Source organism: Papaver somniferum, chromosome 7 (assembly GCF_003573695.1).
Source record: "Papaver somniferum cultivar HN1 chromosome 7, ASM357369v1, whole genome shotgun sequence".
Taxonomy (NCBI): Eukaryota; Viridiplantae; Streptophyta; class Magnoliopsida; order Ranunculales; family Papaveraceae; genus Papaver; species Papaver somniferum.
Genome location: NC_039364.1, coordinates 141,350,166 through 141,365,805, shown reverse-complemented (window position 1 = coordinate 141,365,805; position 15,640 = coordinate 141,350,166). Strand labels below are relative to the sequence as shown.

Genomic DNA, 15,640 nt, shown 5'->3' with positions numbered 1-15,640 from the left:
TCTATATTGGCCCTTGGAACCACCTAGAACCATGGCATGGTTTGTTTTGAAGGATAATTTTTTTTTGTAAAGTCCCGAATGTACGATGGCCCAAAAATCAGAATTTGAGAAAAACTGATACTTTTCAAATTTTGAACTTGCAATAATCGGAAGTAAACTTAGTTACCCAAACTTCCGAATATGGGTTGTCTAACCTTCTATATTGGTCCTTGGAACCACCTAGAGCCATGGCATGGTTTATTTTGAACTTGTAATATTCGGAGGATAATTTTTTTTTGTAAAGTCCCGAATGTACGATGGCCTAAAAATCAGAATTTGGGAAAAACTGATACTTTTCAAATTTTGAACTTGCAATAATCGAGAGTAAATTTAGTTACCCAAACTTCCGAATATGGGTTGTCTAACCTTCTATATTGGCCCTTCGAACCACCTAGAGCCATGGCATGGTTTGTTTTGAACTTGTAATATTCGGAGGATAATTTCTTTTTGTAAAGTCCCGAATGTACGATGGCCCAAAAATCAGAATTTGGGAAAAACTGATACTTTTCAAATTTTGAACTTGCAATAATCGGAAGTAAACTTAGTTACCCAAACTTCCGAATATGGGTTGTCTAACCTGCATGGTTTGTTTTGAACTTGTAATATTCGGAGGATAATTTTTTTTTGTAAAGTCCCGAATGTACGATGGCCTAAAAATCAGAATTTGGGAAAAACTGATACTTTTCAAATTTTGAACTTGAAATAATCGGAAGTAAACTTAGTTACTCAAACTTCCGAATGTACAACACAAATCATTATCATTTATCTGCTCTTATTTACTTTACGACCGTGACTACCTCCCAGTCCTGCACGACCACGGGTTTGAGCACCTTCAGTTGGAGCACCTTCAGCGCTCGATGAAGCTCGAGTTCTTTTACCCGTCTTTGATACTTCCACCTTGGGCGGATGCCTCTTCGTGACTTTCTCCCCAAACTGGGCAGCATAATCTTCCTTATCCATATTATCAACTAGGTCTCTAGCCTCTTTGATCTTCTCAGCTGGCATGGGATCTCCGCTCTGCTGTTGTTGTCTCCTCATCCCAACCTAAGCACTTTTTAGTTAGAGCATAAAGTTGTGCCCAACTTAACTGCTTTGTGTAGTTAAACTTCACATCTGTGCCTTGGTCGGGAAGGTTAAGAATCTGCACAACATCATCCGGAGTAATCGTCATCTCCCCAAACGGCATATGGAAAGTATCGGTCTCAGGATACATTTTCTCCACGAACGCCGATATGGCCACACGATCATGTTCCAACAATGAATTCTCGGCGGCATTAGCTAACCCCGAGTTGGCAACAATTGACTTGAACCTTTCACATTCACCGGATAAAGGCCACACAAGCATTTTTGTTGGTGCGGCGGTAGGTTTGAGTAGACGGACCGCATCTTGATGATCCTATTAAAGTACATAAAAAAATTCTTAATACAAATATTACGATATAACACATAGACAATACATTAATAAAAAATAGTAATTTTATTATCTCGGTTTCGTATATTTCTCTGGCCCATGAGTCTTTGTATCCAAATAGCAATTTTCCTCCATCCGCCGGTAGCCCAAGGATTGTGCCTGCTGGAATACCCTTCTTCTTCAAGTGCTGAGGGACAAGATGTGATGCTTTCTTAGCAATATCCTTCTTTACACCATCTTTTCCTTTTTTGGCTTTTTGGGTACCACTTGGTTGTCCTTCTTCTTCTACTCTTGGCACTGGATCAACTGGTTCAATTTCATGGTGGGGTGTAACTTGTGGAGCAGTTGGTTCTGCACTTTGTTGAGCGGCTTGTTCAACACTTGGTTGCACCCCTTGTTCACTGCCTTGTTGTTCTACACTTTATTCAGCACTTGGTTGCACTCCTTGTTGACTGCTTTGTTCTTGTAAGCTTTGTTGAGCACTTGAATTATCTTTGACACTCCTTTCCCTCCTAGCACTAGCTGTCATTTTCTTCCTCCTTTCTCGACTTTGTCTAAACAACAAAGAAAGGAACAATATTTACAAACTATACAATCGGAAGACAAAGTATGGAAATATAACCCGAATGTACACATTTGGACGTAAAAAGACACATATTGTTCCCGAATACAAAACAATCGAAAGCGAACTAAACATATTTACAACCGAATATGCATCAATTGGAGTTCAGAAGCTCTAAATTTTTCATACTACACAATCGGAAGAAAAAGTACAAAACTATAACCCGAATAAACAAATTCGGAAGTAAGAAGACACATATTTTTCCCGAATGAAAAACAATCGGAATATAACTAAACATGTTTGCAACCGAATATTCATCAACTGGAGTTCAGAAACTCTAAAATTTTATCCTACACAATCGGAGGTATAAAACATTATATTGTCTTCCGAATAAATACTAGCCCCAAAATGGGACTTTTCCTATATCAAAAATTTTGAGATTTTTTCAATATATATATATATATATATATGTTCGGTAGTGAGTGTACTTCCGAATACTGTGTGTCTACTTAAATATATTCGGGAGCCAAAAAATTCATTAAACTACCGATTATTACCAGTTTGTATCCAGGAAGATATGGCCAACAATATTCGGCCGATAACCATCAAATATTTCTCCCGAATACTGTCGATGTTCTTGAGAAATGAAGAACACGACTACATTCGGAAGTAAATAAACATGAGTATCGCCCGAATCTGGATAAATAACCGAAACCCTAGAATTTTTTTTCTCGATTCGTCGAATTAAAGCGAAATAAACCCCATAAATGATAGATTCTTACCTAATTGGGGCCATTTGAAGTTGACGAAGTGTTTGACTATCGGAATCGCAACCACCGACTACATCGACGGGTACTTCTTCTTCGCGTTCTTCGCGTTCTTCTTCATTTGCAGCAACAATTTCTTTATTTCTTGCTAAAATCCCAATCTTTGGATCGATACCCCGAGCAACGTTTTTGGTTCTAGGTCTGTGGATTTCATTTCCCTTATCCATTGTTTTATAAACGAATCGACGATGTTTTGATTTTACGATTCGCGGCGATGTTTCGGTTGAATACAAGAACGAGGGAAAGTTTTTTTTTCTTCCACAATCGGAAGATAATATGAAACTGGAAGAAGAAGAGTTGAAATGAGTAGAATTTTTTTTTATTTGGTTTTTATACAGTTTTACCAGAAGGGCATTTATGTAACTTCAATATCATATAGGGTACCCCTTAACTAGAGTCTTTGGCTGGGTATAAATTGATGGCCCCTAAATCCTTTCGGGTGGCCCTAAAAACGCGAGCATGTTTAAACCAAGGCTTTGTGTTCAGAGTACAGTATTTCAAATCAAGTAATTCCTTTCCGAAAACTACCTATTATCTTGTAGTTGATTTTTTTCGTAGCAGATTTTTTTTCAGATAATACTGACCGATGTCTATAGTTTAAATTATGATCTCAAGAGCACACAGACTTGACTGTGATGTGAGATCTTTAATCTTCCACTCTGACCGCGGATGGGAAAACTCGAGCAATTCTTTTTGCCCCTGTCAATTCATTGCTCTCTTCCACAAGCGTTTTTGTTTTCTTTTTTTAATACACTACTCAGATATTAACATTGTTGAACTTGTCCAAAAATATATATATGACATTTTGAGTAAAGACATCACACTACAGAAAAACAATAAATTAGATCAGTTAGATTTCAACTATGGAGGCTTTTCAGAATTTGATATATCTCTTTATGTATCTATGGAGGTCACGACTGTTCCTCCAGAGTCGATCTATGATTAAAATCCAATTTGAAAACATAAAACCTGAATTTTGACCAATATGAAAAAGCAACAGATAGATTAATATTAGTCTCGTGTACAGCATATCGCTTGATAACGTTATCGCTGACGAATATGATTAGCAAATTTGTTCATGCTTATCATGCCTTTCTATCAAAGTCTCGAAGCGTTCGTTGTCGAGGACAGTTAGTTCTGCGAAGATACTAGAGCTCTTACACGACAGTAGGAACCACCAGCTTACTCAACACTGGTACTTCCATTCATCGTGCATTATGGGCCTGGCTTCCTCGTGTGACTGGTAACACTCTTGCGAGCAAATTTACGAAGGTTATAGCGGTACGCCATACAGACTGAAAGAGCGCGATAAACAACTGACACCTTATTGTGTTCTCATGGTGAACTGTCAATTATTGCCTAAGGTATTTTGTACCCACGGACAACCATTAAGATCAATCGAATCAAATCAAATTTCATTCAAGCAGGTTGGCAACCTTGCTCAGTAATTTTATAGAGTTGACCTGCTCACCTACCTCTCGCTTTTCTAGCGTAGAAATTTTTAACCTCTCTTTTTCTTCGCATATTAATTTACCCAACTGCAGAAAGTTAATTAGCTTGACTCTGCTCATTCTAACTCCATTTGCTTCTTAGAGAAGACTTTCTATTATGACCTGTTATTTTTAATCTTTTCTTCATATGCAAGTTCTCCAAACCACCATTGTCATATACAGCTTTTAACCTGTCCCAGTCCCTCCCTCTCTCTCTTTCTTTCTGGATACTCTTTTATTTAATATTGATGTTATATTTCAAATGGGGGTTTATTGGTTGTTGAAGTTTGCTGGATGGAATTGACTTGCATTTTAGAAGTTGTGGGAAGCTCGTTGTTCTCTTACCGACTTTGGATTTTGTCTTTAAGGCTACAATGATCTGAGATTTTTAAAGTTTAGTATATTAGCTTCTCATCTGGTATCAATTTGTAAAGAGCAACAAAAAAAGGTGAAGTTTTTTCTTCTGTTTCCATGACAATTGAAAGAGAAATTTCTGTTTTTTCACTTCTTTTAGTAATGTGGGCTATAATTTTTCTCATTTTGATTCTCAATCTGGAGAAAATATGGTTTTCTTAGAAATTGGTAAGGAAATGGGAATTTATGGATTCAGCTTTGTTTTCTTATGCAATCAGGTCTTGGCTTACAGACAAATGTTGCATTATGCTATTGTTAATGTCAGCTTTGGCTGCTATTATAATGCGTTCATAATTTTGATTTGTTTAGCAGGTATTAGATTTTTGATGTTTTCTTGCTTTCTAAATGCAGGGAAGAGATTACTGTTTGATTACTTTTTGTTGAATAACCATGAGGTGTTTTCAATCCGATAATGGGGAGAAGAGAAATGACCTGATAACTACTGCTACTACAAGGTCATCAATGCCTCATTTATCCTCTAGTGCTTCTACGTCGACCGATGATTTTCGGAGACTTGATTCTGCATTTGGATCTCAGAATGTATCAGACATGAGTGCGGGGTCATCAAGCAAAACCCCAAGCCGAAAACATTTACGGTGTCCAACACAAAAATCTAACAATCTTAGAGTGTTCACATTATCCGAGCTCAAGACTGCAACAAAGAATTTCAACCAGCTTCTTATGATTGGTGAGGGTGGGTTCGGGTGTGTTTACAGGGCGCGGATAAATAGCTCGGAGGATTCACGTGCTAAGATCGATGTTGCTATTAAACAGCTTGGCAAAAGAGGATTACAGGCAAGTTCATCTCTTCTAATTTTGTATTTCCAGTTACTTGTATAAATACATCTTACAAGAGGGATAAGTGTATATGCTGCAATTCAAATAGCCTCCATAGGAATAGGATTGCACTTGCTTCCTTTTATTTGTGACTCCTGTTATACAGAAATGTCCATCATTTACGTCTGACTAAAGAAATACATAGCTAAACCAGGTTAAACATGAAAATCAGCTGCTTTTTTATATGTATTTTCTCATGGTTGCTGTTTTTCTTATGTTGTTACCTTTTTCAGGGGCACAAGGAATGGGTTACAGAAGTAAATGTACTTGGAGTAGTTGACCATAAAAACCTTGTAAAATTAGTGGGTTATTGTAACGAGGACGATGAAAGAGGAATTCAGCGGATTCTGGTATATGAATTTATGAAAAATAGAAGTGTGGAAGACCATTTAACGAATAAAAGCACAAAAGCTCTTTCATGGGCCATGAGAATTAAAATAGCAGAAGATGCTGCTTGTGGGTTGGCTTACTTGCACGAAGAAATGGATTTTCAGGTAAAAGATTCAGCATTTCTATTCCTATCATCCTATTCCTATGTAGTACACTTCAACATTGCAAACGTATATATCGCAATTGAATCAATACTAATAGCTGAGAACCTTGTGGAGCTAACACTGAAATCTTTTTTATGTACTTTTTGCAGATTATCTTTAGAGATTTTAAATCTTCAAACATTCTCTTGGATGATCAATGGAATGCTAAGCTATCGGATTTTGGGTTGGCCAGGGAAGGCCCGACAGAAGGAGCTAGTCATGTATCAACAGCGGTATGCCAAGGAACAACTTATATAGGTTCCCAACAGCTTATTTACACTTTTGATTGGTACTGATGGGAAACATTTTTTTTTTTGCTGAATTTTGAAACAGATTGTGGGCACTCTTGGGTATGCAGCTCCTGAATATATACAAACTGGTCGTCTCACAACCAAGAACGACGTTTACAGCTATGGGGTTTTCCTATACGAACTCATAACTGGTAGGCGCCCACTAGATCGAAACCGCCCAAGGGGAGAGCAGAACCTCATAGAATGGGTGAGGCCTTACTTAACAGACATTAAGAAATTTGAGCAGATATTAGACCCAAGGCTGGAAGGGAAGTACAATTTGAGAAGTGCCATGAAGCTAGCAGCCGTGGCTAACCGGTGCATGTCCCGACAACCAAGGGTGCGCCCGAAGATGAGTGAGGTTCTGGAGAAAGTGAAGCTGATCGTGGAAGGGAAGGAAATAATTGGCTCTACCCCTAATGAGGTACCACCGTTGCCACAGAAGAGCTTTGATCCCAATGATCCTTCCGTAGAAGGTGAGCATAATCCGAATTCGCCCACTTCAAAGACGTCACTTTCCACAATTACAGATAGTTGTTTGTCATGTATGAAATTCTGGTCCCCGAAGATTGTTCAGGTTAGCTGACTAAGATATTTTGTTCCATACACGAGAGGACATTTTGGTTCATAACAAAGTTTGCCGTAAAAAGAGAAAAATGACAATTATATGTAAATCCACGCACGCGTCCGATGTTCACCGGTCTCCATTTTGTTGGCTACCCGAGCTTTTCAATCCATCCATTGCTCCTTGAATTTTTGTCCCAAACTTTTCAATGTACACCTTGTTTTTTCTTTCGAAATTTAATTAGGAATGGGCAAAACGGGTTTGTGGACTTCTGTATCTAGGTACTATTAATTTAAGAGAACAAAACTAGTGACAAAACCCCTAGGTGAACAAACTAGTGATAAGAAAAAACCGGCCATATTATTTTTAACAAATAAAAACCATTTCAAACAAAACTGGGACAAAAACCCCAATTCAAATAAAAAATTTAAAATTTAGTTTTTATTTGATTTCTAAATTCCAAAACTGACCTTCCCTATATAAAAACATTTTTCAAAGGAAAGTTTGGCCAAAAGAAAACAGTAAAAACAATATTTGTTCTCTCTGAATCCAAACAAATCAGATACTAGTCTAATTACGATTCTTCTTTCCTAGTTTTCTTCGTTTTTTTCAGTTCCATATCTCAAAGATTCGTCATCGTCATTGTCTTCTCCCAATTTCTTCGTTTCAAATTCAAAGATTCGTCATCGTCTTCTCCCAATTTCAATTCAAAGATTCAGAGGGCAATTTTAGGTTTGATTGAAGAACCGGAAGAGAAGCTACAAGTTTTGAGATCTGTTTATTCGAGATACGTAGAAGAATCAAATTCAGTTGTTTATTCGAGATCTGGTTGCAATTCAATTTAGCTAAAATCATATTTCCGCTTTTCAAGTTGAAATTGAATCTCGAATTGAAGAATCCAGCTGAACAATCAATCAACTTCGTGTTGATCATCTTCGTTTTCGTATTAATCTTCGTCTTCAATGAATAAATCAACTTTTCAGGTATTTAATTCTCTTTTTTGTGTTGATTTTTGATTTTGTTTGTGTGAATTTGCTAGTCACTCTTGTCGAATAAACTGAATTGATGTTAGCATATGATTTTTTATGTTTGTGTTGATGTTCTTATGAAGGATTCCATCTCTTTGGAACTGTTTTTCAAAAAAAAAAATTGTTGTTGATATTCACATCTGGTGAAACTGTTTTTGGTTTCATCATTTTGTTCTGTAGATTATGGATTCTGTTCTCGCACTTGTATGTCACAAAGAAGATTGTTTAACTCTTCGTATTGGCCTCCAAGAGTCTTTTGCTAATTTGAAGACTAGTATATGCTCAAGTTGGTGTGAATTCTCTCCTCCTTCTATGGAAATTTTTCACATGGTTGATGATCAGCAAAAGGTCATTCATTCTTGATCTTCAATGTTTTGGCTCTATTTAGTATGTATAATAAAGAAGGGATTATGGAGTTACTCGTAAGTCACAAAGCTGAGAGTTCTGGTTCAATAAGTTCAGGAATTATAGCTTTTGATGACCAGCCACAAAGTTCTGGAATTATACCTTTTGAGAAGCCACGGATTGATTATGATGTTCCAGATAAAATTAAGGAACCGTTGAAGTCTGCTCACTGGTTACATCTTTTCAAGGAGTTGAACAGTTGTTTCCGGGAGGTGTTGAACAAGTTCGTTGTGATTTACAGAAGTATCACGCAGCAGCTGGTTATGAATACATGGTATATAGGAATGAGAAGTTGAGGATTGGTGCACGTTGTGCTAATAAGAACAAAGAGGAGAAATGTGACTGGCATTTATATGCTGTGTCTGTTGATGGTGTTGTAGGAAGTCCTTTTATTATCAAGGAACTAAATAATCAGCATACTTGTGTTGGTGGATTTGTTAACATGCCAAGGATATCGAAGAAACTAGTTAGTAGCTTGATTATTGATGAAATTAAACAGGATCCTAATAAGAAAACTAAGCATATTATGGAATCTTTTACGAGAGACTTCGGCTTTGACATTAGTCGTTATTATGCATACGCAGGTAAGAAGCATGCACTGAATACTTCATGGGGAGAGAACGAGAAATCTTTTATGTTCTTGAACTGGTATAAAAACAAGTTGATTGAAACCAATCCTGGTTCTCACGTGGTTTTGGAAGTTGAAGAAGGGACCATAATTTCAGAGGATGTTTATCTGTTTTGAAGCTTGTAGTCGTGGATTCAATTTCTGTCGTCCTGTATTATTCGTTGATGCGGCTCACTTGAAAAGCAAGTACCTTGGTCATATGATGGCAGCAACAGGTCTAACCGGAAATGATGGTAAGGTTTTTATCATTTTTTTATGTTGGTTTCATCATTTTTTTTATGTTGGTTTCATCATTTTTTATGTTTGGTTTTCATCGCATCTTATGCTTGTGTTATGCTTTCTGTTCATGTTACAGAAATCTTCCCTCTTGCTTATGGTGTGGTTTCATCGGAGAATGAAGCGAACTGGAAATGGTTTTTGGATAATTTGAAGAAAGTCCTTTCTCCTTTGCGACCAAAGCTTACTTTTGTGAGTGATCGAGGTATTGGATTGGTAACACAAATTCCTATTGTTTTTCCTGAGGCTTTTCATGGTTGGTGCTACTGGCATATGGAATGCAATATCAATACATGCTTACCAAAGAGTTGCAAAGTTTATAACAAATATGTATTGGGACTGTTTAAGAAATGTGCGTATGCTTCTACTCATAAAGAATTTTCAGAGAATTGGGATAAGTTGAGGAAGGTTCAAAATCAGAAGTTACAAGACTATCTAAGTAGAGCTCCTCTTGATAAATGGGCAAGTTTTTTCTTCAAGGGTCGACGATATGGTAGGTTGTGTTCAAATATTGCTGAGAGTTTCAATGGTTCGGTCGTTGAAGAGAGAGAGAAGCCTATAGCCATCATGGTTGATGAGATCAGGGTGAAGCTAATGGACCAAATGTGTAAACGTCGCGAGGACTCTGCTAACTTAATGAAATGGCGTCAAACTCTATGTCCAGAATATGAAGCTCTACTCCACGACAACAAGATGCATGGATGTAACTACCAAGTCACCAAGTCGTCGGAATATGTGTTTGAAGTTCATGCTTCATTAACACAGACTGTCAATTTGAAAAGAAGAACATGTTCTTGCAACCGTTGGCGTATTGACGGTTTCCCGTGTGCCCATGCTGTCCGTTGCATCATGGTGAATGGAGAAGATCCTTACAATTATGTTGAGCACTACTTTACAGTAAAGTTCTACCGAGAATCGTATAAACATGCAATCAATTGTTCCCACAGTCGAAAAGCCCGTGACAGTGTCGCCGAAATCGATGGTTTTTGGTCCGAATAATGGACCACAACCAGGACGTCCATCGAAGAAGAAGAGGATTCCTAATACAGGTTCAGTTGCCAATAAGAAGATGAGAACCTGTGGTTCCTGCAAGGTTTTGACCACCCATAATAAACGGACATGCCCTTCTCGTCAGATTTCATGAGAACTTGTAGTCATTTCGACTAGACTACAATATGTGGTTCCTGCAAGTCATCGAATTTTACTCTTAGTTTCGTTTGCTAGACTACAATATGTGTTTCATTTACTATTTCATATTTTTGTTTTAGAAGTTAATATGCTGCAGGTGTTTTCATTTTATATTTTGTCTAAGAATAATAAGTTTGATTAAGTTTAAGTTTTTCAGAATTTTTACAGGCCTTTATAGTTGGTGTAACCGAATCAGGTTTCATCATTTTTTGGATGAAACCAGAAAGGGTTTCATCATTTTTTTGATGAAACCAGAAAGGGTTTCATCTTATTTTGGTGGAACCATTGTTTTACTGTCACTTTTTCTTCTATATTTTTTGACAACACAGTAGATGATGTTTTGTCTACTGTTTATTGGTGCCGCAAATATATGACACATCATTTATGGATAGTTTTTATAAAAATGAGACATCATATTTCTGTAGACATAAGCTTTTAAGGAAATACAACTGAAATAGCACGAAATCGTTTTTTATATAAACTGTAACCATTTCACAAGTACTTTAAACTTCAACTAAAACTTGAATCTGCAAGGAGAACTGTATGTCAAGGAGTATCATCATTACAATAACCATTTCAAAAGTAATTTAAAATTCAACTAAAACTGAATGTTCAATAGGACGGGCACGACATGCGAGTAGTATTCTATATTGTCAAGGAGTATCTTCAACGCCAACTTTGGTCTCATATTATGCACCTTTTCTCGTATATCATCTGTAGACATGTTTCCTTTCAAGAGGCTCTTCATGTAATAGCAAACATGCAGGCCACAATCGTTCCTGAAAAACCAAAACAATGTCTCAATTGTTACAAAGTGACTAGCTGAGAGTGTTCTGATATTAGTATCTATATGTAAAGCATTCGGTTACAAGTGATGTAATGATTTCAAGCATATGCATATGTGAACTATAAACTTCCAAACATAACTTACCCTATTTGTTCACAACATGTAGGTTTGTGCAAAGAGTATGTTGTTGGCTGACTTGCCTGCTGATCACAGGGGAGCTTTGCGTCGTGCTGTGCAAATGCTGATACTGTACGTTGTTTCATGCTTTCAGCACTTTTTCTGCATTCCTCTCCCGTGGAAGCCAAGGAGTTGTAGTGATGAAATTCCCCGGTTTCAAAATCAAAAGTAAGCAATGTCCAATGGTTTACATCTCTAAGTGATGTCAGCAACGGAACGAACAAAAACCGCACGCTATAATCCATTTTGTCGATGAAGCCTTCTATTACAGCACCACATTTCTTTCCTAATGAGTGACATGTCTGAAACAAAATACCAGATATAATCTCCTTAATTAGTTACAGACATGCAAGTTTGATGAAACCAAACTTTGTTCCATCAAAATTAACCATATAAACAACATCATTTTTTGTTTTCCACAACTATTTTTTATGTCAAAAAATTTACATTAAAGAATTTCGGAGTAAACTTACATAGGCAAATGTGCTTATAAACACAGCTCTCTGGTACTTTTCTCATTTTTTTTGATGTTGTTTTGCAGCTTCAAAATGTAGAACTCTATAATGTCTCCTGGGACGTCACCCTCTCTCATCAAATTATCCATCATCTTCCCCGATATATGTAATTGAAGATTTAAATGCTCCCACGCCGTTGACCTGTTAATTTTATTTTTTAAAAAGCTAGTCAATTATGGATAAAAAAAGGAGAAACAATGCATAACTTGGAACAAAATTTTGATGAAACCAGTCTTGGTTACATCAATTATTTCCCAATTACCTTTCATTGTTCTTTCTGAAAAAAGTGGTCACGAGGGGTTTCTCATTTCTGTTGAGTACTTTCAAGATCTTCAAGTTATCAACTGGTTTCAACTTCACCCCCTGTACTTCCTGCACCTTCTTGTTCTCCTTGCACTTACGAGCTGTAACCTTTCTACTTTTTTTCACACTGGTGTTGTAATCCTGCATTCTGATAGGTGGAACCAAATTCCTTCTGTCTTCCCTCATTCTTGTAACCATGTTACTCATCCTTTGCGCAGCACTGAGTTCTCCCTGTCCTTTCTCTTGACTGTCACACTGCGACAGTCCTAAATCAAATCCAGGTTGTTCATTCTCTAACTCAAGTAAATCATTCGCCATCTTTACAGCTGGGTAGTAGTATACGCTTCCAACATTTGGCTTTGACGACGAACAACCTTTCTTATTGTATTCGTATTCCATTTTCCTGATAACATCTTCATCAATTACAAATTGAGTTTCGTTTTCTTCTTGTTCAATAATTTGCTTCGACGAAGAATCTTTGCTCATTTCAGATTCCACCCGCTCTGCCACCTTGATATCCTCAACGGTATTTGGAGTCAACTCAGTACCCTCTCCTTCTTGTTCATCATTGGTGACTGGCATCGACGAAGAAGCTTTGCTCATTTCAGATTCCACCCGCTCTGCCACCTTGATATCCTCAATGGTATTTGGAGTCAACTCAGTACCCTCTCCTTCTTGTTCATCATTGGTGACTGGCATCGACGAAGAAGCTTTGCTCATTTCATATTCAACCCGCTCTGCCACCTTGATATCCTCAACGGTATTTGGAGTCAACTCAGTACCCTCTCCTTCTTGTTCATCATTGGTGACTGGCATCGATGAAGTAGCTTTCTCCATTTCAGATTCAACCCGCTCTGCCACCTTGATATCCTCGATATTATTTGGAGTCAACTCAGTACCATCTCCTTCTTGTTCATCATTGGTGACTGGCATCGATGAAGTAGCTTTCTCCATTTCAGATTCAACCCGCTCTGCCACCTTGATATCCTCGATATTATTTGGAGTCAACTCAGTACCATCTCCTTCTTGTTCATCATCGGTGACTGTCTTCGACGAAGAAGATATGACCTGTGTTCAGATTCTTGTTCAGATTCTTGTTCATTTATCATGTTAACATCCCTTGTTATAACCTGCAATATTAAGATACCTAAGTTATTTTATTTTTCATCTTCCTGTGTCAAAACCTAATGCTGTAAAAATCAAAAACTTCTGAAAGAATAAAAAGAACTGGCCAATTCATCAAACAAATATTAACTTGAAATGATGAAACCAAATCTGGTTCCATCAAAATAATGATGGAACCAAATCTGGTTTCATCAAAAAAATGATGAAATGTATAAGAAAAAGTAATATATGCGAGTAATTCAATTGTTACTAAGAAAAATCAAATCTATCTTTGTACCAGTTGTTGTTCCCTGTCCTCGGCATCATATTTTGCCAGCAGTGATTCTTCTTCTTTAGAAAGAACATATGTAGTATTGGTCCTAAGCTTTTCAATCAATGCTCGTGCAAATTGGTATTTGGCTTTGAAGGAGTTAGCTTCACCTAGCACCAACATTTTCTTCATCTTGCACTTTAATCGGCACTTCATTTTCTTCATCTGGCACAACAATTTCCACTTCATCTACGGGATCAGCCAAGCGCATTTCTGATTCGTCATACTGAAGCAAGAATGATCCCTTTCGGTGACCAATATTCTCCTGCAGTACACAAGAAAAATTGGTTTCAGCTAAAAAATTTGATAAATCCAAAACTGGTTTCATCAAAAAAGTTAATCTGAACAAGAAAATATTTACCAAAATTCGTTTAAAATAAAACAGATGACATTCCAAGAAAAGCATTTTTAATGGTAACAAGTAATGGTAAGAACTCATAGCAATAATCTAATAAAACCCTCGAAGATTTCGAATATTGTCTAACAAAAATATCAAATAAAACCCTCGAAGTTATCTAAGAAAAAAAATTCAGCTAGAATTTTTGATGAAACCAAAATTGGTTCCATCAGAAAAGTAAATCTTCTAAGTAAATATTTACCTTAGACCAAAGTTCTGTTTTTTCTTCAAGATTCTCGAAGTTAGACAATACTTGTTGACAGATGTTGCTAAGGTTCCATCTAGCAAACCTCGGATACTTGTCTAGCCCATGCTTTCTTTGTGCGATCTTTGTCATCTCTGCCAACCAATACTGCAAAAAAAAAAACAACAACCAATATTCAAATTAATCATCAAAAACAAGTCGCTTATTATTCAACAACCAATATTGAAAAAAAATACTGAACTTATGAAAAAAAGAACAAATCTTAACTTACCAGAGGGTATATTACACAACCAACAACATTTTCTACGTCTGTTCTGTTTGTCATTATCGAATCAAGTACATAGTCATGGAAGACTTCCGGCCAGCACACCTTGTTCATATCAAACACCATATACAAGTACTTTGCTGCGAGAGTCTGCCCACATTTGTTAGGGACAAATACTGAAACCAACAGAAACATTACGAAAAACTTGACAAAGTCATCCGCTCTGGTTTCATCATTTGCGGCTTCCAGCATACGCTTTTCAATATCGGTTTTTTTGTCTTTTTATTTCCAGCAAAATAATTAGCCACAAAGACGTTAACCTTTTTAACCAGATCTTCATCAATGTCGTCTGCTTCTACATAATTCACCATTTGGAAACCAAAAGTCACAGCAAAATGTTCTGGAATTGTCCGCAAAATCATTTTCCTTGATCTTGCTAATTTGAAACAATACGGGAGCTTACCATCAAGTCTGTTTTCAATTGTACTTAAAAACATTATTACTGCTTTTGTCTTTTTGATGAGCTCATCTTTGTTCATTACGCCATCATAGAACGGCTCAAAGAAACGCCAGAAAGGACATGATTTAAGAGCTTTCAAATGCAGTTGCTTGTTTTTTATCAACGCCTTAATTTTCACTGCTAGCTCGCACAAATGATGCAATGAGCACCTGTATGGTTCCTTATCTCTTTTTTTACCTATTGTGAAACCAAAATTAAACCATAAGAGAATAATAAATAATAATGATGAAACCATAAGACATAAACTTGTAATGATGAAACCATAAGCACGAACAAAGTGATGAAACCATAAGCATAATTGAAACTTGTATGAAACCATAAGATTACATAACACAGCGCCAATCTCCACAGTTTGAATTCAAATCAACAGCCAATAACAACTCTAGAAGTAAACCAATAACTAAAAATGATGAAACCAATTTTGGGTTTCATTAAGAAACAGAAAATGATATCTGGTTTCATCGCAAATCTGTTACATCATTCTTGCAGACCTAAACCTAACAAATGAAAAGTGATGAAACCAAAAATGGTTTCATCAAAAAG

The 15,640-nt window shown here is 36.8% G+C and overlaps 1 protein-coding gene across 2 annotated transcripts; it reads left to right on the top strand.

Annotated features, from left to right (window-relative positions):
- Positions 1-4,610: 4,610 nt before the first annotated feature.
- LOC113293025 (serine/threonine-protein kinase PCRK1-like) lies at positions 4,611-7,162 on the top strand. 2 transcript variants are annotated; one of them, XM_026541806.1, is made up of 5 exons: positions 4,611-4,777; positions 5,095-5,538; positions 5,814-6,074; positions 6,224-6,346; positions 6,447-7,162. In XM_026541806.1, the coding sequence occupies exons 2-5, from the start codon at positions 5,134-5,136 to the stop codon at positions 6,987-6,989; spliced, it is 1,332 nt and encodes a 443-aa protein (XP_026397591.1). In that variant the 5' UTR covers positions 4,611-4,777; positions 5,095-5,133; the 3' UTR covers positions 6,990-7,162. The 2 variants fall into 2 exon arrangements, with proteins under 2 accessions (XP_026397591.1, XP_026397592.1); XM_026541807.1 differs by lacking the exon at positions 4,611-4,777 and adding an exon at positions 4,860-4,911.
- The last annotated feature ends 8,478 nt before the right edge of the window (positions 7,163-15,640 follow it).

Bases quoted from the DNA above. Each gene is read 5' to 3' on its own strand.
- LOC113293025 (XM_026541806.1), top strand. From the start codon at position 5,134: ATGAGGTGTTTTCAATCCGATAATGGGGAGAAGAGAAATGACCTGATA. The intron at 5,539-5,813 runs GCAAGTTCATCT...TACCTTTTTCAG, and splicing joins TTGGCAAAAGAGGATTACAG to GGGCACAAGGAATGGGTTAC. The intron at 6,347-6,446 runs GTATGCCAAGGA...ATTTTGAAACAG, and splicing joins CTAGTCATGTATCAACAGCG to ATTGTGGGCACTCTTGGGTA.